The sequence below is a fragment of the Dendropsophus ebraccatus genome, chromosome 4 (genome assembly GCF_027789765.1).
Source record: "Dendropsophus ebraccatus isolate aDenEbr1 chromosome 4, aDenEbr1.pat, whole genome shotgun sequence".
Taxonomy (NCBI): Eukaryota; Metazoa; Chordata; class Amphibia; order Anura; family Hylidae; genus Dendropsophus; species Dendropsophus ebraccatus.
The window spans coordinates 138,351,353-138,376,167 of NC_091457.1; the positions used below are offsets into that span (position 1 = coordinate 138,351,353).

The 24,815-nt window shown below is 43.4% G+C and overlaps 1 protein-coding gene across 2 annotated transcripts in view; it reads left to right on the top strand.

The window, feature by feature from the left end:
• Positions 1-1,890: 1,890 nt before the first annotated feature.
• IFT27 (intraflagellar transport 27) overlaps positions 1,891-24,815 on the top strand; it is a 28,971-nt gene continuing 6,046 nt past the window's right edge. The window contains exons 1-4 of one of the 2 annotated variants that reach the window (XM_069968873.1): positions 1,891-2,112; positions 17,569-17,648; positions 18,299-18,481; positions 19,276-19,335. In XM_069968873.1, the coding sequence (XP_069824974.1) occupies positions 2,079-2,112; positions 17,569-17,648; positions 18,299-18,481; positions 19,276-19,335 (357 nt within the window). In that variant the 5' untranslated portion in view covers positions 1,891-2,078. The remainder of the gene's footprint in view (positions 2,113-17,568; positions 17,649-18,298; positions 18,482-19,275; positions 19,336-24,815) is intronic. The other variant, XM_069968874.1, reaches the window with a different exon arrangement.

Below are 24,815 nucleotides of genomic sequence, written 5' to 3' on the forward strand. Positions count from 1 at the left end.
TACATATGCATTACATACAAAGCTCTGCTACATATGCATTACATACACAGCTCTGCTACATATACATTGCATACACAGCTCTCCTACATATACATTGCATACAAAGCTCTGCTACATATACATTGCATACAAAGCTCTGCTACATATACATTGCATACAAAGCTCTGCTACATATGCATTACATACACAGCTCTGCTACATATCCATTACATACACAGTGCACTGTAGCACATTACACACACACACACACACACACACAGCTCTGCTACCTATGCATTACATACACAGCTCTGCTACCTATGCATTACATACACAGCTCTGCTACCTATGCATTGCATACACAGCTCTGCTAGATATCCATTACATACACAGCTCTGCTACCTATGCAGTACATACACAGCTCTGCTACCTATGCATTACATACACAGCTCTGCTACTTATGCATTGCATACACAGCTCTCCTACCTATGCATTGCATACACAGCTCTGCTAGATATCCATTACATACACAGTGCACTGTAGCACATTACACACACACACACACAGCTCTGCTACCTATGCATTACATACACAGCTCTGCTACCTATGCAGTACATACACAGCTCTGCTAGATATCCATTACATACACAGCTCTGCTACCTTTGCAGTACATGCACAGCTCTGCTAGATATCCATTACATACACAGCTCTGCTACCTTTGCAGTACATGCACAGCTCTGCTACCTATGCATTACATACACAGCACTGCTACCTATGCATTACATACACAGCTCTGCTACTTATGCATTACATACACAGCTCTGCTACTTATGCATTACATACACAGCTCTGCTACATATGCATTACATACACAGCTCTGCTACAAATGCATTACATACACAGCTCTGCTAGATATCCATTACATACACAGCTCTGCTACCTATGCATTACATACACAGCACTGCTACCTATCCATTACATACACAGCTCTGCTACTTATGCATTACATACACAGCTCTGCTACCTATGCATTACACACACACAGCTCTGCTACCTATGCATTACACACACACAGCTCTGCTACCTATGCATTACATACACAGCTCTGCTACCTATGCATTACATACACAGCTCTGCTAGATATCCATTACATACACAGCTCTGCTACCTATGCATTACATACACAGCACTGCTACCTATGCATTACATACACAGCTCTGCTACTTATGCATTACATACACAGCTCTGCTACCTATGCATTACATACACAGCTCTGCTACCTATGCATTACATACACAGCTCTGCTACCTATGCATTACATACACAGCTCTGCTACTTATGCATTACATACACAGCTCTGCTACCTATGCGTTACATACACAGCTCTGCTACCTAGGCATTACATAAACAGCTCTGCTACCTATGCATTACATACACAGCTCTGCTATATATAAATTACATACACAGCTCTGCTACTTATGCATTACATACACAGCTCTGCTACATATCCAATACATACACACAGCTCTGCTACATATGCATTACATCCACAGCTCTGCTACCTATGGATTACATAGACAGCTCTGCTACATATGCATTACATCCACAGCTCTGCTACCTATGGATTACATACACAGCTCTGCTACATATGCATTACATCCACAGCTCTGCTACCTATGGATTACATAGACAGCTCTGCAGCACGGCGGACAGTCGCATATACTACCACCACACATAAACCATCATGTCATCATATCTCACGGGAACTAATACCTACAACAAACATACAGCTACACATAGCTCCGCCCACACAAGCGGCAGACGAACACGTAACCATGACGTCACCAAAGGTCCTTTACCCACGAACATCTCGCTTGCTGTAGCTCAAACTAGAGCTTGGCTCCTCCCCTACATGTGACTGATCACATGATCGTGACATCACTAAAGGTCCTTTAACCCTTGTTTTTGTTGCTATGGTAGCCGGAGCGTCTCTGCCTATAGTATCCGGAGATTAGTACACCGGGTCGGGTGTTGGTATCATACATTGCCGCTCGGGCAGATAGAACCGCCGGGGGATAGGAGCAGGAGAGGCCGGGAGCATGGTGAAGCTGTCTGCCAAGTGCCTGGTCGCTGGTGAGTGCTGTCCTGACTGTGACCATTGATTCATGTGCAGCGTCCGACCATTATACACTCCTATATAGACAAGGCATCCCCACTGAAATCAATGGTTATGGGTCATGTACCGTATGGCTTTTATCCTCGTTGCAGGACTACAACTCTGAGCAGCTGTTAGTGGATACTGGGAGATGTAGTTTTGAATCAGATTGACATCCACAGGTTGGGATCAGTGCTGTATGATAATGGAAGCCTATGGGCTGTCATAGAGACAATGCAGGGGGGTGAGTGACAGGTGACATCTCCCATACACCCCCACAGTGTATTCTGTACTGAACCCTATGACAACACTCCCTGGATGAGCCCTCCGCCAGTACTATGGAGATCACAGTTGGATAGCGGGGCGGGGGGGGGGGGGGGGGGTGTTATATCACAACGTAAGCGATAAGCAGACTGATAGTAATGTAATCCATCTTTATGTGCGCCATCTAAATCCCAGACTGTGGGGAAGTCGCTATTTATGTGGAGACCCTGCGGTATACATCACAGGTCTCCAGGAGGGAACGCAACTGCAACAGTCTCTATTAGTGACCGAGAAAGGGGGCGATTTATCGCTGTGCGACCTGGCGTCATACAGGGAAGAGGTGCAGATTTTTGCACAGACCACCCGGCACTGTGCGCCTCTTATGCTGGGTTTACACAGAGCGATAATTATTTTTTTTTTATAACAATCAGCTTTTAGATGGAACGATATATCGTACAGAAAATTCGTTTTGCGATCGTTTTGCAATCGCTTAAGCCTATCTCGCACATAGGTAAAATCAGTAAACGACTGTTTACACGGAACGATTGGCGAATTTTTTTGCGAACGACCATTTAAGAACATGTTAAAAGATCAAAATGAACAATTTCTCGCTCGTCGTTCGATCGTTCGCCGCGTTTACACCTACGATTATCGTCCGAATTCGATCGAATTTGCACGATAATCGCTCCGTGTAAACCCAGCATAATGGTGCGTTTACACAGGCAGATTTATCTGACAGATTTTGGAAGCCAAAGACAGGAATGGATTTGAAAAGAAGAGAAATCTCAGTCTTTCCTTTATGACCTGTTCCCTGTTTATGGTCTGTGCCTGGCTTTGGCTTAAAAAAATCTGACAGATAAATCTGCCTGTGTAAATGCACCATAAGGGTCCATTTACACAGAAAGATTATCTGACAGATTATCTGCCAAAAATCTGAAGCCAAAGCCAGGAATGGATTTGATAAGAGGAGAAATCTCAGGCTTTCCTTTATGACCTGATCTCTGTTTATAGTCTGTTCCTGGCTTTGGCTTCAAAAATCTGTCAGATAAATCTCTCTGTGTAAACACACCATAATGCTGGGTTTACACGGAGCGATTATCGTCCGAATTCGATCGAATTTGCACGATAATCGCTCCGTGTAAACCCAGCATAATGGTGCGTTTACACAGGCAGATTTATCTGACAGATTTTGGAAGCCAAAGACAGGAATGGATTTGAAAAGAAGAGAAATCTCAGTCTTTCCTTTATGACCTGTTCCCTGTTTATGGTCTGTGCCTGGCTTTGGCTTAAAAAAATCTGACAGATAAATCTGCCTGTGTAAATGCACCATAAGGGTCCATTTACACAGAAAGATTATCTGACAGATTATCTGCCAAAAATCTGAAGCCAAAGCCAGGAATGGATTTGATAAGAGGAGAAATCTCAGGCTTTCCTTTATGACCTGATCTCTGTTTACACGGAACGATCTGCGAATTTTTTGCGAACGACGATTTAAGAACATGTTAAAAGATCAAAATGAACGATTTTTCGATCATTCGCCGTGTTTACACGTACGATTATCGTTCGAATTAGATCGTTATCGCGAAAATTCGCCCGATAATCGCTCTGTGTAAACTTAGCATAATGGTGCGTTTACACAGGCAGATTTATTTTACAGATCTTTGAAGCCAAAACCAGGAACAGACTATAACCAGGGAACAGGTCATAAAGGAAAAACTGAGATTTCTCCTCTTTTCAAATCCATTCCTGGCTTTGGCTTCCAAAATCTGTCAGACAAATCTGCCTGTGTAAACGCACCATAACCCGTCCTTATTTACACATTCTGGTCCAGATTAATCAAATGTGGAAAATATACATTGGTGTAAACTGCCCCCAGCGACCAATTACAGCTCAGCTTTCATTTTAACAGAGCTGAAAGCTTTATGTATAGCTACAAAACTGTTCTAATCTTAACAGTACTGTCCTGACACAGCCACACAGTTGTGTCAGTACAGTAGCACCAAGATTTAAAGTGAATGTACCATTAGGTACATCTTTTTTTTTTCTTTTTTTCTTTTTTACATTATCCAGTCAGCACCAGTGAGGGGGTCCCGGTGGCGCTGGCCTTTTTTTCTTCCCAAAACAACGCCCAATTCCCGTGCTGGGTGTGTTTTTTTTTTCCCCCATGCACCAGACTTGCTCTATGCACTAGAGATGGGCCCATCATCCCCCAGTGTGAAGATATCCCCTCCTCTCTGTGATGCGTTCCTGTTCATTCTGATGGAGGCGCGTCACAGAGGTAGGGGATATCTTCACCCGCTGGGCCCGCCTCCAGTGCATAGAGCTGGGCCAGTGTACGAGAAGAGAATGGCGCCAAGTCATGTACCTGATGTATGTGACGGAGCTCCCAGCATCATGATGATACATGATACATTCGGCAGAGTGCATGGGGACGGGGCTTTATAAATAAATCTCTTTGTGAATCTTCCCCTTTGTCTTTTCCTCCTCACCTTCTAATGGATCATTTGTTATTCCATTTATTTCTGCGATTTGATGTGACCAAAAACCATCAATTCTGTCACCCAGTATTTTTTCCTCTCTGATAGAACTGGTAGTAAATCCAGCCGGCATTTAGGCCACAGCTTTTTTGTACTATTCAACACCTACTATAAAAACTGGTGCGGTTGGTGTTAGGGTATATGCACACGGAGTAATTCTGGCGGAAAACTCACGGCAGAATCCGCCGCTCGTCCCCACGCGCTCCCGCTTTCCTCTCCACCGGCTCTATAGAGTCCATTGTATGGTCGGACAGATTTTGTCATCCGCCAAAAGAATTGCCATGTCAGTTCTTTAGGCGGACAGTGGAATCCACCTGGGCATATAATGGAGTCGGCAGAGAGGGAAGCCGGAACGCGTGGAGATGAGCGGCGGATTCCGCAGTGAGTTTTCCGCCAGAATTACTCCCTGTGCATATATCCTAATAGGGGGAAAATTGTGAGTTTTCCAATCCAGAGCTCGGTCATAGAGGGTGGAGTCCTTTTTCATATTGGCTTCTTATCCCCCATTCCCTTTAAAGAGTCACTGTCGTATTTTTTATTTATTTTTATGGGGTTTTTTTGCAGAAATCAATAGTCCAGGCGATTTTAAGAAACTTTGTAATTGGGTTTATTAGCCAAATATGCCATTATCTGCATTTAAAATGCCTTTTCCCAGTTCCCCTCTCTCTCCTCTTTTTCATTCACTGCAAAAAATCAGGAAATTGTGAATTGTTGCATCAGACATACCCAGTCTGTTCTATAGAGAGGGGAGGGGGGAGGAGGAAGGAGGGAGTTAGCCGACAGCAGAAAGCAGATAACAGAGGATTACAGGCACGAAGCTGGGTGACAGCTGTAATCAGAGCTCAGAGAGGTCAGTGGTGACTGTCAGAGGAGATAAAGGGTGAGGTATTTGTAGATTAACTCTTTGTTGTCCTGTTTTGGTCTTTTATTTAGCTCTCTCCATAGGAGAACAATGAAGACAGGGGAGAGAGCTTCAAACTGCTTCTTCATGATAAAAATGCATTTTTCGGCTAATAAACCTAATTACAAAGTTTCTTAAGACTATTGGTTTCTGCAAAAAAAAAAAAAATCACGATAGTGATACTTTATTGTCTAATTTGGTATACACACCAGTATGTCTCTAAGGGTCCATTACCAAATAAAAGGCAAATGAGAATCCTTTCTGGTCTCCTGCCACCATATGTGACCCACAAGGAAAAGAAACTGGAATTCTTATACGTTGAGATTCTTTAAAAAAAATTCAATTAAGGGTGTTATCCAGGAATAGAAAAACATGGACACTTTCTTCCAGAAACAGCACCTCTCCTGTTCTTAGTTTCGGTGTGATATTGCAGCTCTGGTCCATTGAAGTGAATGGAGCTGAATTGTAATACCACACACAACCTGAGGACAGGGGTGGCGCTGTTTCTGGAAGAAAGTAGCTGTGTATTTTCTCTAATTCTGGGTAACCCCTTTATAGGGGTATTCTCATCTGTCCTTTTTATCAAGCTGATCACTTGGGGCCAACTGACTGGACCCCCACCTATTCCAATAACATTTACTTACCCATCACCACCACCGCTGCTGTCACGGAGCCCTGGTCCAGATACTCTGCACTTCTAGCACTCAGGGTCAGCACATTAGCCAATCAGCTGCTGAGAGAGGAATGGACTGCTGTCACTGATTGGCTGAGCGGGCAATGCCTTGCTGATTGCTGATTCCATACACAGGAAGTGCTGTGCAGCAGGACTGGGGCTCCGTGTCTGTAATGGGGGAGAAAGGAAGGAGAACATTTACCACCTGCCTGAGCTCATAATATAGTAATCATTTCCCTGGACAACCCCTTTAATATCCTGCACAATTTATGTATTTCATTGCTGCAGATAATGTTTTCTATAACTCCTCCATATGCCGCACAGAACTGCTCCCCGGGGAGCGTAAAATTGCTCAAAACGTGTCCTGTAACTTATATTGCTTGCGTATACTTCATGCTGCATATCATATAGCACTATGTAACTGTTTCCAATATTCTATCCATACTAGACTGTTCATAGTGCCCTGTAATGTGACCTTCAAACAGGAGCGAGAACAATAGATGTATTAGTAAAGGGGTTTCCTTTCTATAAGCCCAGGGTCCCGTCTGTGTATGAAGTGGTTGACCTGACCCATCCATGTTTTATACAGACTGCTGTTCACTTAAAGGAGAAGTCCAGCAAAAATGTTTATTAAAGTATTGTATTGCAACCCAGAAGTTATACAAATCACCAATATACACTTATTACGGGAAATGCTTTTAAAGTGCTTTTTTCCCCGCACTTACTACTGCATCAAGGCTTCACTTCCTGGATAACATGGTGATGTCACTTCCTTGATAACATGGTGATGTCACTTCCTGGATAACATGGTGATGTCACTTCCTGGATAACATGGTGATGTCACTTCCTGGATAACATGGCGATGTCACTTCCTGGATAACATGGCGATGTCACTTCCTGGATAACATGGTGATGTCACGACCCAACTCCTAGAGCTGTGCGGGCTGTGGCTGCTGGAGAGGATGATGGGAAAAGGATGCTCAGTGTCCCTCCAGTGCCCTGTGTCCCTCAGTGTCCCCCTGCCATTATCCTCTCCATAACTACATTAACCCCTTCACGTCAGTAACATGTAAATATACGTTCCTATTGCACATGCCCCGTGCAGTAGGAATGTATATATACTGTAAGTTCCTGACTTCAGGGGGCTTTATGATGAGAGCGGGATCGCTGCAGAGATAGCGATCCCGCTCTCATCTGTGTCCAGCACCGGAGATAATGAGAATCAGCTGCGATCCTGCAGCTGACCCCCATTAACCCCTTAGTGACCGCCGATACGGCGGTCACTAATGGGCCGGTGCCGCCGCTGCATTTCATCTCCCCCCACCGTGAATCCACGGTGGGGGGAGATGAAATAAGTAAAATCAGACCCCAGATCAGCCCCCCTAGTGCTCCGATCACTAACCCCCCCCTCCCCGCGGCGGCCATCAGATCCAAGATGGCCGCCGCCATCACTGTGAACAGAGTATATCTGTTCACAGTGATCTCGTATTAAAAATGAATGAAACACCCATGCTCTCTGCCACCGGAGGTAACGGAGAGCATGGGGCAGTGATCGGGGACCCCCCTGTGGGGTCCCGGTACAAGCGATCAGCGGTATATACTATATACCGCTGATCGCTTGTGCCATGTGCCGCCGCCACTTTTTATCCCCTGTCACCATAAATGATTGGTGACAGGGGATAAAAAGTAAAGTGTCCTGTCCCCCAAGTCACCCCCGTCCCCCAGTCACCCCCCCCCTTCCCCATATACTCACCTGATCCTGGGAGCTCCTTCCTCCTCAACGTCCTGGCCGGTTATGAAGTGCACATGCGCTCCACAACCAGCCAACTCTGAAAATTTAAAGTGACAGAGACCAGTTTGGTCTCTGTCACTGAACTATGATTACTGTGATAGAAAATATCACAGTAATTATAGTAATACAGTGAAAAGTACAAAAAGTGACAAACATACAAAAAAATAAAACACACACTTTTTATTATAGTAATAATTGCAGTTTATTCCCAAATTACCCTTAACCCCCCCAGATTACCCGTAACCACCCCAGGTTGTCCGTAATCACAACAGATTGCATGTAACCCCCCAGATTACACGTAACCTCCGCGCGTTGCCCGTAACCTCCGCGCGTTGCCCCTAACCTCCGCGCGTTGCCCCTAACCTCCGCGCGTTGCCAGTGACCCCCTCCAGATTGCCTGTAACCACCCCAAATTACATGTACCCGTGTACATGTATCCCAGATTACCTATAAGAACTTCAGTTTATCCGTAACAATCCAAGATTGTCTGTAACCACTGCAGGTTGCGCATAACCACCCCAGCTTGCCCGTAATCATGCCAGATTACATGTAACCCCCCAGTTTGCCTCTGACCACCGCAGGTTGCCTCTGACCACCGCAGGTTGCCTCTGACCACCGCAGGTTGCCTCTGACCACCGCGCCTTGCCACTGACCACCGTGCCTTGCCACTGACGACCGCGCCTTGCCACTGACCACCGCTCCTTGCCACTGACCACCGCGCCTTGCCACTGACCACCGCGCCTTGCCACTGACCACCGCGCCTTGCCACTGACCACCGCGCCTTGCCACTGACCACCGCGCCTTGCCACTGACCACCGCGCCTTGCCACTGACCACCGCACCTTGCCTCTGACCACCGCACCTTGCCACTGACCACCGCACCTTGCCTCTAACCAATCCAAATTGCCAATGACCCCCTCCAGATTGCCCGTAACCACGCCAGATTACAGGTACCCACCGCAGATTACCTATAAGGACTTCAGTTTATCCGTAACCACCCCACGTTTCCCGTAACCACAGCAGGTTGTCCGTATCCACCCCACGCTGCCCGTAACCAGCCCAGGTTGCCTCTAACCACCCCAGGTTTCCTGTAACTAACCCAAGTTTCTTGTAACCACCCCAGGTTGCCTCTAACCACCCCAGATTGTCTGTAACCACCCCAGATTGTCTGTAACCACCCCAGATTGTCCGTAACCACCCCACATTGCCCGTAACCACCCCATGTTTCCTGTAACCACAGCAGGTTGCCTGTAACCACCCTAGATTGTCTGTAACCACAGCAGGTTGCCTGTAACCGCCCTAGATTGTCTGTAACCACAGCAGGTTGTCCGTATCCACCCCGCGTTGCCCGTAACCACCCCAGGTTGCCTGTAACTAACCCAAGTTTCTTGTAACCACCCCAGGTTGCCTCTAACCACCCCAGGTTGCCTGTAACTACCCCAGGTTGCTGTAACCACAGCAGGTTGCCCGTGACCACCCCATGTTGACCGTAACCACCTCCAGATTACCCGTAACCACCCCAGACTGTCCGTAACCACCCCACATTACCTGTAATCTAATTTTTTTTATTTTATTTTAGTAACTGCACTATTCTAATAACTATTACTAGCTGCGGTTTTGCTCCAGCAAATTGGCACTCCTTCCCTGTGTGCCCATACAGTGGTTTATACCCACATATGGGGTACTTTTCTACTCAGGAGAACCTGCGTTACAGATTTTGGGGTACATTTTTTTTCTCCTGTTCCTTGTGAAATTTAGAAATTTCAAACTAAACCAACATATTATTGGAAAAAAATCGAGTTTTTCATTATTACTGGCCAATTTTGAATCTTTTCCTCTAATACCTGTGGGGTCAAAATGCTCATTCTACCCCAAGATGAATTCTTTAAGGGGTGTACTTTCCAAAATGGGGTGACTTTTGGGGGGGTTCTATTCTGTAGACATTACAGGGGCGCTGCAAACGCACCCGGCGCTCAGAAACTTCTTCAGAAAAATCTGCACGGAAAATGCTAATTGGCGCTCCTTCCCTTCTAAGTCCGGCTGTGTGCCCATACAGTGGTTTATGCCCACATATGTGGTACCGTTCTACTCAGGAGAACCTGCGTTACATATATTGGGGTGAATTTTCTCCCCTGTTCCTCGTCAAATTGAGAAATTTCAAACTAAAGGAACATATTATTGGAAAAATTTGAGTTTTTCACTTTTACTGTCTACTTTTGAATACTTTCCTCTAATACCTGTGGGGTCAAAATGCTCACCACACCCCAAAATGAATTCTTTGAGGGGTGCACTTTCCAAAATGGGGTGACTTATGGCGAGATTTTACTCCGCTGGCACTACAGGGGCACTGCAAACGCACCTGGCGCTCAGAAACTTCTTCAGCAAAATCTGCATTGAAAAAGCTAATTGGCGCTCCTTTCCTTCTTAGCCCCGCTGTGTGCCCATGCAGCGGTTTATGCCCACATATGGGGTACCTTTTTACTCAGAAGAACCTGCGTTACAAATTTTGGGGTACTTTTTTTTCTCTTGTTCCTCGTGAAATTGAGAAATTTCAAACTAAACGAACATATTATTGGAAAAATTCGAGTTTTTCATTTTTACTGTCTAATTTTGAATACTTTCCTCTAACACCTGTGGGGTCAAAATGCTCATCCTACCCCAAGATGAATTCTTTGAGGGGTGTACTTTCCAAAATGGGGTGACTCATGGGGGTTTCTCTCTCTGCTGACACTACAGGGGCTCTGCAAACGCACCTGGCGCTCATAAACTTCTTCAGCAAAATCTGCAATGGAAAAGCTAATTGGCGCTCCCTTCCTTCTGAGCCCTGCTGTGTGCCCATACAGTGGTTTACGCCCACATATGGGGTACCGTTGTACTTAAGAGAACCTGCGTTACAACTGTTGGGGTGCTTTTTCTCTCATGTTCCTTTTGAAAATGAGAAACTTTAATCTAAACGTATATATTATTGGAAAATTTTAATTTTTCAATTTTTTACGGCCTAATGGTGAATACTTTCCTCCAGCCCATGTAGGGTTAAAATGCTCAGTATACCCCTAGATTAATTCTTTAAGGTGTCTAGTTTCCAAAATGGGGTCACTTATGGGGGTTTCCAGTATACAAGCCTCCTAAATCAACTTAAAAAACTGGTCCCTAAAAAAATCAGTTTTGGAAACTTTCACGAAAATGTGGTAATTTGCTGATAAATTTCTAAGTCCTGTAACACCCTAAAAAAGTAAAATATGTTTATGAAATGAAGCCACAATAAAGAGGACATATCGGTAATGTGACTTAGTAACTAATTTATGTGATACGACTTTCTTTTTTTAGAAGCAGAAAATTTCAAAGTTCATAAAATGCTAATTTTTTTAATTTTTCATGATATTTTGATGTTTTTCACAAAAAACACACAAAGTAGTGACTAAATTTTGCCACTTATTTAAAGTGCCATATGTGACAAAAAAAAACTATCTCAGAATCGCTAGCATACGTTAAAGCATCACTGAGCTATAAGCACATAAAGTGAGACAGGTCAGATTTTGAAAAATGAGCCTGGTCATTAAGGCCCAAATAGACTTGGTCTTGAAGGGGTTAAAAGGGAATGTTTAATCAGAAAATCACGTGTTTAAATAATGTTTTAATGTTAAACATTTTTTTAAGGATTTTTGGTGATTTCTTTTCTAATTTTCCATTTTTCTATCTATATTATAAAATAATCCTGATAGATTTCATTCTCACCACTGGGGCTAAAACTAAGATGAGGCCTTCTTTCTGTCTGTGATGATAAGCTAGAGGCTGCTGGAAAGTGATCTTTACAGCATAAGGCTATGTTCACACTACGTATATTTCAGTCAGTATTGTGGTCCTCATATTGCAACCAAAACCAGGAGTGGATTAAAAACACAGAAAGGCTCTGTTCACACAATGGGGAAACTGAGTGGATGGCCGCCATATAACAGTAAGGGTAACAGGAAGGGGGGCAGATAGGTGATGAAGTTATTTAACTGTGTAATGTGTTTCAATTACTGGGAGAAAGCTTTTCACCGGATTATCCCTTTAAACTTTTCTTACAAAATCCCCCTGGCATAACGCAATAAACCAGACGTACTTACCCACTTGGTATATTTCTAGGTCTGCATAAAAAATAAAAAAAAAATTCCCACCTAGCTTGCTCCCCCCCCCCCCCCGGTTCTCCTGTGGTATCCCCTCTAAACACTCCCGCCACCACTTCTCGACAGGCTCAGCAGTAACAGCTCGCTCAGCCAATCACATGCTGAAGCACAGTCCTGCCTCGATCAGTGATTGGCTGAGCTGGTTGTCACTGCAGAGCCCGTCTTGTAGATTGTACTTAGAGCAATCAGTGGGACAACCAAATACGTGACAGGAGGACCCTGGGGGAGCATGGAAAGTAGGAATAATAATAATAATAGAATAGGATTGTTTTCCTCAATATACATAAAAAAATAAAAATGCCCATCATATTTTGCATGGTTATTTAAAGAGACTCTCTCAGTAGGTTTCTGCTGTCCTATCTTAGGGTAACATAAACTAGTGACAGAGAAGCTGAACAGAATGATGTATCACTTACATTGTTCTGTGCAGCTGATCCAGAGATATCCTCCTGAATAACATGGACAATAAGTAGTCCTGTCCATTATGTGTGTGTGGTCAGTAGTCCTCAATATTCATGAGAAGCAGAAAACTCCACCCACCAGCTTCTGATTGGCAGTTATCCATCTATGCTGTGTATAGGCAGTCAACTGTCAATCACCAACTGGAGGGCGGGGGAGGGGATTGACAAGAATCCTATTCTCCTGCATATTAGGAGAACGGCTGGACAAAACAATGTTAGTAATATACCGATCTGTTCTGCATTTCTGTCACTAGTTTATGCTGCCAACATTTAAGGTGGAATAAACCTAGTGACACATTCCCCTTTATTATTTTTTTTTTCCAGCACAGTAAGGGCCCTATTCACATCAAGTCTTTGCATCTTGTTTCTGATGCAGAGAACGGCATTCGGTCCAGTTCACAGTCCGTTACTTATTGATGTAGTAGGGACAATAAAAAGGATTCTGCTGGGAATATGTTGTGTAAGTGTACTTCTCTACAGAACAAAGGAGAACACAATACACAGGTTCAACGCTGCAATACCTAACAAAGAGCGGAAAGCCACAACATTAGCAACCATTTAAAGGGGAACTTTTAAACAGGGTGCGGGTCCTGCTGCCATTAACTTTTTATTGACAAAAAAAAAAAGGATTCCATGCAGGATGATGGGATGGGAGGAAGTGTTACAGCTTGCCGTTTGGGCTCTGACTAATGCAGACAGATACCTGAGAGATCACATTTATGGACACTGCCATATTGCCTGAGTTGTTTTTAACAGCATTTAGTATTATGCTTTACAGCAAACCTCATGGACATAGACAACAACAGACAGGACCTGTCCCCTTGAGATGAACATGAAACATTACTTCTCAGTAGAGATGAGCGAATCTCAAGCACTCTGGGTTTGATCCAACACTGAACAGTCTGCATTTAATTACCAGTGGCTGAAGAAGTTGGATGCAGCCCTAAGGCCTCCTGTAAAACATGGATACAGCCATAGGACTCCCTAGGGCTGCATCCAACTTCTTTAGCCACAGGTAATCAAATGCAGATTGTTCGGGGTGGGATCAACCCCAGCATGCTTGAGATTCGCTCATCTCTACTGATCATACTCTGTGACCTTAGAAGAGGTAATTTCACAGGGAGCTTCTGTTGCCGTATACTGGTGCTATCTATCTACTGGTCTCGCATATGGCTGTAAAGATTGCTCCTCCTTATCATCCCAGACAGAACAGGAAGTCTCAGTTGAAAACTGCAAGATTCCGAGATTATTTTAGAATAAAGATTATAAAATAGAAAAGTAGAAAATAAAACACCAAAAAGGATTTTAAAATATATTTAACATGAAACTTTATTTAAACAAAACAACATTTTCTGATGACACGTTCCATTTTGGGGGAATTCCGGAGACTAAAATTGTCAGAAAGTTACAGATTTCTAAAGTAGTTCTATTTTTTTTTTTTTTTTTTTAAATCTCACGTCTTCCAGTACTTTTCAGCTGCTGTATGCCCCACAGGAAGAGGTGTATTCACACTACGTAAAAACACGGCCGTATTTTATAACAACGGCCGTATTTGCGCAAACAACTGCCGTTATTTTGTAAATAACGGCCGTTGTTTGTGCAAATAGGGCCGTTGTTATGAAATACGGCCGTGTTTTTTTACGTAGTGTGAACCCGGCCTAAAACAGTGCTCTCTGCTGCCACCTCTGTCCGTGTCAGGAACTGTCCAGAGCAGCAGAGGTTTTCTATGGGGATTTGCTACTGCTCTGGGCAATTCCTGACACGGACAGAGGTGGCAGCAGAGAGCACTGTGTCAGACTGGAATAAATACACCACTTCCTGCAGGACATACAGCAGCTGATAAGTACTGGAATACTTGATATTTTTAAATAGAGGTTTTTACAAGTTGCTTGTATGGCAGTGCCCTCATCCGCTAGGTGTTATATAATATAACCAGTCCTTGACATATTACATGATCCTGCACTGTATCTGTTTACATAGTCTGATCTTACCTCGTAGCCTCTTTCCGTATAATCTCCTGTAACCTGCTTTGCAATTACGCAGTTGGCGCTGACATCTGGGATTTCTAGTACCTGCATGATACCTGTACCTGAGGAGAAAGCCAGAGCCGCCATAGTCCGGCCATTCTGTTTATATGACACCAAATCACAACTACTTATTGGTCTAAAGTGGCCGAGAAAGTGGCAGCGTTGTGTAGCCGCTCTTTGATTATACACATTATCATATTGTATATACAGCGCACAATACCACACTGCAGGGCACATGATTACACCGCTAAAGAAATTGCACGTCTTGAGAAATCGAGCTCTGAGTACCTTTAAACAGACAAGAGAGCGGCAGAATTACTCTCCGTAATTACAGACCCCCGAAGAGTTTATTGCTCTTGTATTAAGGAACCAGAGAGACCTTTATTGGGAAAGAAAGAGAATCGAGCAGCAGACCTAAGATTTGCCTCGCTTTCTCCTTCAAGAAGGTTCAGGAGCCGTAGGTTCCGCCTTACAGTGAATATTCGGTGTTACATTCCCTAATTCGAGGTATCATATAAGGGAAATATAAGATTTTATTTAGTTGGAATGGAAGAAATGGAAACAAATAAACTACATTGGTTATGAAGAAGAGCGGCCGGTATCAGCCAGACGTCTGTATGTTACTGTGTCTGGACGTTCTCAGGATTGGACATATGGGGGGGAGATTTATCAAACATGGTGTAAAGTGAAACTGTCTCAGTTGCCCCTAGGAACCAATCAGATTCCACCTTTCATTTTCCAAAGAGTCTGTGAGGAATGAAAGGTGGAATCTGATTGGTTGCTAGGGGCAACTGAGCCAGTTTTACTTTACACCATGTTTGATAAATCTCCCCCCATAGAATATCAAGTGGAGAGAATGGAGAAGAGAACTTCCTCTCCTACCCATGGAAGACACCATGCTGTCAGCGTCTCAAGTACAAAGCAAGAATAAAGACATAGCTGTCCATAGCATTTAAAGGGGTACACCGACAAAAATATATATATTTTATTTTCAAATCAACTAGTTTCAGAAATCAAATTTCAGAATTCTAATTTACTTCTAGTGAAAAATCTCAAGTCTTCCCATCCTTATCAGCTGCTGTATGTCCTGCAGAAAGTGGTGTATTCTTTCCAGTATGGCACAATGCTCTCTGCTGCCACCTCTGTTCCTGTCATGAACTGTCCAGAGCAGGAGAGGTTTTCTATGGGGATTTGCTACTGCTCTGGACAGCTCCTGCCTCGGAAAGAGGTGGCAGCAGAGAGCACTGTGTCAGACTGGAAAGAATACACCACTTCCTGAAGGACATACAGCAGCTGATAAGTACTAGAAGGCCTCTGATTTTTAAACAGAAGTAATTTATGAATCTGTCTAACTTTCTGACACCAGTTTTTTTTTTTCTCTGGATTGTCCCTTTAAGCATTGGTCACGTATGGATTCGCTAACCAATGCACTTAGTTTGTGAATATGAGGCGACTCTCCAGATTCTATAGATGTCTTTGTGGTACGAGCGCTGCATACAGAGTAGTGGGGTAGGAATTGCAAAATCTGTACAATTAGCAAGTGACAAGCTTAGCGGGCCGATTCCCACGCTCGCCTGTCTCTCACTCGCTGTTCCCACATATCACCTAATCACTCCCAGGAATTAGTTTTCTACGTTAAATGTCTTAAATCACTCTGAAGTACTTTTAGGCCTTATGAAGATTAACATTTACATGAAAGTAGGTGTTCTGGCTGCAATGCAATGTAAGAAGTGCTTTCAGGGTATTGTACTGATATACTCATTACCATCTTATATACCCTGTTTCCCCGAGAATAAGGCCTAGTAGATTTTAGTAGATTTTGCTGAATTGCTAAATATAAGACCTCCCCCCGAAAGTAGCCAAGTTTTTGTTTGGAAGCATGCCCGCCAAACAGAACATCAGGGCATGCAGCTGTGATTCTTTTTAGTCCGCTGCCGTTGTCCGTTGCAGAGCAGCTGCATGCAGGACATGAAGACCATCACCTTCCGCCAACCCCCATGTTCCCTTCTGCAGCCGCCACTTGTAAATGTGCAGACAAGGCATCAAGAGGCCCATCACCTGTCACCATCCCTGTTGTTCCCTGCCGCCAAATATAGAGCTGTACACGGCCTGCTGTTTTCCCGTGGCCTGCTACCATACCGTACGCTGTCCCTGCTGTGCTGTACAAGTGTGCTGTGGTGAGCTCCCCTAGTGTGCAGAAGCTGCCATACTTTACGCTCTGTCCCTGCTGTGCATGTGACACGTGAATTCTTCATGGAAAAATAAAACTGTACTATACTGTATTATTTTCGGGTAAACATGGTACCTATCAAATGTAAGTTGACAAAATGTAGGGGGCAGTGTCTGCCGGTTCAGACTTCACAGAGCTGTTTTGTAGTCTGTTACCATGGAGACACATAGATCTGTAGATACTCATTTTACATCTGTAGAGACTGTAAAAAAATAAACTATATTGAAAGTGGATATAGCCATCAGCATAACACTGTGCACTGTAGTGAATAGGGGAATCACTGTATTATTCTGTATTATTCGTTCAGCATTGAATCTCTTGATTTTTTTTGCCTGTGATAAATGGGACAAAGTGACTGTTTTATGCTTTCTACTTGTACAGGCGACTCAACCGTGGGGAAGAGTACACTAATCCAGCTGTTCCGTAGTGATGGAAGCCACTTCCCGAAGAACTACAGTATGGTATGAGAAGGACATCCCCTTAAATATTGCACTTACCTCCTCAGGAGCCAGGATTGGAATTATTTCTAATTATAAAGCATTCCATGTAGATTTATTATCCAGTCTGAGAATTCTGGATGATGATGAGAACCTATGTGGAGGCTGTGGTGGAGCCTTGTAGTTTGCCAAACAGTTTGCCAATAATCAGGCATACATTATGCGAAAAAAATTTTCTTTACTAATTTCAACCCAAATTTTATAGTTCTTGAGCCAGGATAAATATCATTGTTTAATACATGATCAGTGGATGGTCTGACTGATCCTTAGAGTAGGGTTGTCTCCTCCTAGTATTGGCCTGTGTACTTATACCTAAGAGGTATTTCACCTCCAGAAAAATGCTAAAAGCAAGTCAGGGTGCTAAACAAATCAAAAAGACAACATACTCATCCACCCTCATCCCACACCACTGCCAGTTCAAGGGCTACCACCACTAGTCACTCACCACTGGCTCCTGTGAGGCGTTGACCCATCATGGCCAGTCACTGACTGAGGGGGCACCTGATGAACACTATATATATTTTTTATATTATTCACTTTTCACATTTTTTTAATTGTCTGATATTATTTGAAAGTTGGTAAAAACTTTTTCTGCTTAATTATTTTTTTTTTAGTCCCCTAGGGAACCTACTACTATATTTCAGTGTATTGCTTTTGATGGCTCCCCTAATACTAGTTCGGTGACATGGTACAAATGCCAGGGTTCCTGCTTACCATCAGTACATTCGTTTAAAGTTTTGCACATGGATAGAACAACGCGGCCCGCTTCCCGCATATGGCGCCCCTTCTTTGCCCAGGTACCAGCCGGGGATGAAGCACTGGAGGTGGGCGGCCTGCCCCCAATGGGAGGAAACCCCCGCTCCTCTATGACGTGTCACCATTAGAATCAACTATAAACCACATACTTTTCAGGTTAAATAGAATTGGTCTCCCCGAATGACCTCCTTAGTGCAGCTTCACACAGCGAGATCCGCTACGATCTAAGGGCCTGGCAGTTGCTTGTGAATACATACTCATACTCATGGATCTTTCATACGGCTGCGGCTGAGCAGCGCACTGATTGGCTGGCAGCGAGATTTCCGCTGCGATCCGTCCTGTGTGAAGCTTCCTTTAAAGTGATTCTGTCAGCTGCAATTCATATTCCAAACTGCTGATTCTGTTAGATAGCTGTTAGGGTAAGGAGACACATGGTACCTTTCATATATCCGTCTTTACTTCCAGAATATAGAAAAATTCTTTTATTCTCTGGTACAAAGTGTAAAAGTGGTGTTCCCAAGCTGCTTAAGTGCTGAGAGCTGTAAAGCCCTTTCCCATCCCTTACCCTGCTCGATGGACATTTAGCTGGACGCTGAGCCCAAGTCTCGCACCTGTACTTAATTTGTATGCACAGCACAGGAACCAGATTTAGAAGCCGGGTGGGCCTGTCAATCAAGCAGGGACAGTGGTGGGAGGGGGAGCAAGAAGGTATTCCAGCCCTCAGCACCTCAATGCCCTGCATCAGTGAATAAAACCATTTTCTACATTCTGGCATCTAGATAAGAAGCCACGTTCATATACTGCTCAGACTGATGGGGATTTCTTCTCTCAACAGACAACGACTATGGATGTCATAACGAAAACGGTGCAGATTCCAGATACGGGGGATAGTGTGGTGAGCTTGTATATACTTTCCTGTCTTGGTGTCACCATTAACATTTCCTAAGCATGAATGTTTTTACTAATTTGAGGACCATTGGATGATTTCCAAAAATGACTTAGTCATATGGTGAATCGCCCATTAATTTGTGCTTCTACTCTGAAGTATAGATGGCACAATACATTGTAATGGTGCCTTAAAGGGAATGTGCCATCAGAAAATAATCTATTGTCTAAATCAAGTTATTATGGTAAACCTATTTTTTAGGCATTTTTAGTGACTTTTCTTCTAATTTTCCATTTTACTATCTATTATAAAATGATCCTGGAACCTTGCAGTTTTCATTCTCACCACTGGGGCTAAAACTAAGCTTAAACTTCCTGTTCTGTGTCCGTGGTGATAAGAAGAGGCTGCTGAAGTGTTCCACATTCATTTTAAGTCGACAAGTCCTGTCTGGTGTCGTCTATGTCCATGAGTCTTGCTGTAAAGCATGTCACTAAATGCTGTTAAAAACAGCTCAGGCAAGATGACTGCCCCCATAACAATATACACAAAAAAAGGAAATGTTTTGGGGGAAAAAAGAAAATGTTTCAGTATTAAAAGATAATCTAGGCAACAGAATCCCTTTAAGTGAATATACACTTTTCTGTTAGCAGTTTCCATGTAATGTATAGCATTATGATTCCTCCTTGTGGTGATTGGTTTTGTTAGTGGGAGCAGTATCCAGTATTAGAGGTGAGTAGTGTTTAGCCCTTGTGCTGTTGTCTTAGGTCAGCCTATATTCTGCCTGTGGCATCGCAGCATGTATGTGCTGGCAGAACATAGGGAAGCCCAGGGCTAAGGTGAATGGTCAGACCTTTCCTTCCTCTGTTGTCAGATAAGACCTGTATATGCTACCTGTGCCTTAAGGAAGGTGACACATTAAACTGAGACCTGCATAAATTGCAATTCCCTAACGTGACATTGCTAAAGAACTGTCTCCACACAGACCTGGCAGAAGATTGTTAAAGGTGATGTTGTAGGCACAGCTGCTATGTAGGTTGTGAGACATACTAAGGCGGCATCAGATTTTTTTTTTCTTTCTCGTCATCTTTGTGTCATGTCTGACATTGTAGCTTCAGGGTCCTGTTTATTTTATGTGTTTACTATTCCCTTTGTTGAGGCCCTTAAAGTGTCACTGTCGTATTTTTCTTTTTGCAGAAATCAGTAGTACAGGCGATTTTAAGAAACTTTGTAATTGGGTTTATTAGGCAAATATGCCATTATCTGCATTCAAAAAGACTTTCCCTAGGTCTCCCCCCTCCCTCCTCTCTCTCATCCACTGCTCATTATCAGGAAATCTCGACTCTTTTACATCAGTCAAGCGCTGTGTAATCTAAAGAGAGAGGAGGGGGGAGGCGGGAGATTAGTCGCCAGCAGAGAGCAGAGAACAAAGGATTACACAGCAGGACCTGTGTGAAAGCTAGTATTCAGAGGTCAGAGAGGTCAGTGCTGACTTCAGAGGAGATAGCCCTGTGATGTAACTGTAAATTAACTCTTTGTGTCCTGTTTTGGTACCTCATCTCCCTTAACCCCTCCGCTAATGAGAGCTTCAAACTGCTTTTTTATGATAAAAATGCATTTTTCGTCTATTAAACCCACTTGCCTGTACTATTGATTTCTTCAAAAAAAATTCAAACGGCAGTGACACTTTAAGAATAAAATCTCAATGTTTCCAGGCGATTTGAAAAAACATAATGGTGGTCATTTATCGCAAATTTCTTACATGACCTAAGTCACCCTTTATTATTGGTTTTAGGCACTCCCTTAAAGGGGCACAACGGAGTGCGTGTAGTCTGGCACTGCAGTCATTGGTCTCGTTAATTAGATTTACAAAATTTGAAATGGTAGAAATCTTTCTAAATGGCAGAAAATGTTAAAAATCTTAGAAAAGTTAAAACCTTACATTGCCATAAGTCTTCTTTACTCAATTGTTAGTTGAAACACCTTTGGCAGTGATTTCGGCCTCCAGTCTTCTTGGGTATGAGACCACAAGATTTACACACCCTGATTTGGGGATTTTCTGACGTTCTTCTCCACAGATCCTCTCCAGTTCTGTCAGATTGGATTGGGATCATCGTTGGAGCTATTATCAGGTCTTCCCAGCAGGGACACCCAAGGACAATCACAGAGCTGTCCCTAAGTTGCTCCTGTGTTGTCTTTGCTATGTGTTTTTTGACTTTCCGCCCAGTCTGAGGTCCAGAGCACTCTAATTCAGATTTTCCCTAAAGCTTACCACAAGACCCAGTGCCTTGTTTCCTCCTCACTGTAGGGATGGTATTGGGCAGGTGATTGGCAGTGCCCAGTTTGCTAGGTTGTGATGCCATGTATGTTAGTTAGAAAGTTATGGCTACTGAGAGCTCTCCTATACCCAGCTATTTCTGTCCTTCCCCAATATATCCTTTGAGTTGACTCGTAAAGCTTTGCTTGCATTAGTCTGATACATTGCATCTCCTTTTTGTACGGAAAGTAGTATATGTGGCATTAAGCATCGCATCATAAACAGGGATGATATACAGAGGGAGAATTGCAGAAAAGAGTAAATTGTACAGGGTCTCAAAGCATAGTTACACTTGCTTACATCTACATAAATCATAGGCATATGAAAACCTAGCTTTCTTACAGGAGCGCTAGATAAATTATCCCTAAATGTGGTGAGTGCTCAGTTCTTGTGCAGGACAGCTAATCCTTAACACTCGGGAAACAAGTCAATTAATCAGGGGATCGGAGACAAGTTCAATTCATCAGCACAATCCGGACCCCGGCAGATCCTACTAACCGGGATAGCCAGACAAATATGCATCTGCACTTTTGTATCAGATCAACATCTGAACGGGATTCTGTACACACTAATGTCTTCCTGGTGATTTTGCCACGGCAGTGTTTTACCTTTGCAGGCAGATGGGCATTGTTAGTAAATGGGAATTCAGGAATTCCCATTCACATATTGCATTACTGACCCCAGCAGCTTCAAAGAATGGTTAAGAACTGCCATCCCATCCCCTGGGTGTGAAGACGTCTATATATAACAATACAGGGTCTAATGTCAGTCATCCGGCACACAGAACTACTCATTACTGCAAATGGAAATAATTGAAAAATCAAAGGAACCTTTATGATGGATAGATAGATATATAGATAGGTAGATAGATAGGTAGATAGATACGAAAGAGAGAGATAAATGTTAGCTATAATAAAAGATAGACATTAGATGGGTATAAAAAAAGATAGATAGACGGGCGTCAAACCTGTGGCCCTACACCTGTTGGAAAACTACAATCCCTAATCGGCTCCCCCCACCCCCCCTTAAGGTCCTGAACTTGCCACTCCCAGCGGATTCAGACGCCTGTATAAGGTGTATTGGGCCATCTAGAACAAACACTGACAGATCAAGTCGGTGGTGATAGGAGTCGGCATGATGGAAAATCACGGCCGACCCCTATGTTAAGAGAGATAAGCCACAGCAAGAGTTTTCTGCTGCAGCTTACCCCTCCCCATAGAGAACAAAGAATGCTCCACTGTACTGAACATTTCTGTGTATGGGGAGGACAGGCGGGCGATATAACTGACGGCCAAACAATCGTTCAGCCATCAGTTATTGGAGGTGTATGAGGGCCTTTACTGGTCTCTTCATTTCCTGATTCCTGCTGCACCCCAGTGTGACCAATCAATTGCACTGCGCTTAAAGGGGTTATCCAGGTATCCATCAGGTACATCCTCTTTAAGCTCCATTTACTTTAATGGAACTAAGTTTTAAACCCCACCCAATCTGAAGACAAGAGAGGGGGAAAAGTGGCCATGTTTTTGTAGCGCTGGATAACCCCTTTAACTACAAAATGATCACCCACCATACAATAAATTAGTCAGAGTGTTCAAACCATCATGATTTATTGTATGGTGGTTGGTAATTGTGTAGGTGTTTAACAATTCACACTGGAGTCTGCGGTTGGACCAGAGGTCACTTTCTTGAAGCTTAAAGAGGATGTATCATCTAGATTTCATTGTACTGATCAGAGCCAGATACAGATACATGTTCAGGCTAGGTTCACACTATGTAACTGTGCAGCTGTATTTGCGGCTGTAATTGTGCGGCGGTATTTTTGGTGGTTCATGCGTACGCTGGAAAGTATAGGATATACAGCTGCACAGTGCACACTATGTATGAATCTACGGCCCTATCGTAAACGGACCCGTAAAAAATGAACAAGACCATTGTTTGCGGCTGGAAATGCGGCCGTGGATTGACAGGCGGTCCGTACGGAGTACTTCAAAAATATCCGGCAATGATGCCAAATGCCGATGCCTCTAATAGTTAATATATTAAATTAATAAAACACATTTTCTTTGTAATAAAGTCCCTTTCGTTGTTCAATAATTTAATTCTAACGAATCCATCGTTTTGCAATTAAATATACTGTTAAAATAAATATATATATATAAATAAATGTATATTTATATATATTTATTTTTTGACAGTATATTTAATTGCACAATGATGGATTTGTTAGAATTAAATTATTAAACAACGAAACTGATTTTATTTCAACGAAAATGTGTTTTATTAATTAAATATTAATTAGTACAGGAAGCTCTATAAGCCGTTAATTCATATGCCGGCAATAGAGCATTCTGTACTAATCATCACTTTAATTAAAACATCAAATGTTTCTTCTAATTATGTTATCAAAATAGCATTATTAGAAGAAACATTTAGAATTATATGTGCGCTCAGCTGATTGGCTGTTCGGCTGAGCGCACATATAATTAGCCGGTCCGCAGTACAGTGACTTCATTGTGCTGCGGACCAGCGAAGAGGACACATCGTGGTGAGTATAGAGCTCTCCCCACCCCCTCCCCAGCACTGCACCCCTCCCAGCAAGGAAGGGGGGGGTCACTTAACCCCTTCCTTGCTGGGATGGGTGCAGTCTGACATCAGTCTGGCCCCCAAGGGGTTAAGGGGGATGCAATACATCCTCCCTTAACCCCTTGGGGGCCAGACTGTAAGCGATCTGTAAAGATGCTGCATACTGTAAGGTGCACAACACCGCTCACAATGATGGGTGTTGTGCTCCTGTTTGTGTGTTTTTTGTGTGTTTCTCCCTTTTTGTTTTTCAGATATCGGTATCCTGGGGATTACGTCGGATTCCGTGGACTACGTCAATGACCAGCGGTTGTTTTGTTTTTTTAATAAAATGGTCAATGAGGGGTGTGGGGGTGTTTTTATTTGAATAAAAAAATTTTTTAACTTGTGTCTTGTCTTTATTTCTTTACTTTATAGACTTAGTAGTGGGAGCCGTCTAATAGACGGAATCCATTACTAAGTTGGGGCCTAGTGTTAGCCGGTATAAAATGGCTAACACTAACCCCCTATTATTACCCCAGTACCCAATGCCACCAGGGGTACTGGGAAGAGCCGGGTGCCAGTGGTCCCGGAGCGTCAAAATTGGCGCTCCTGG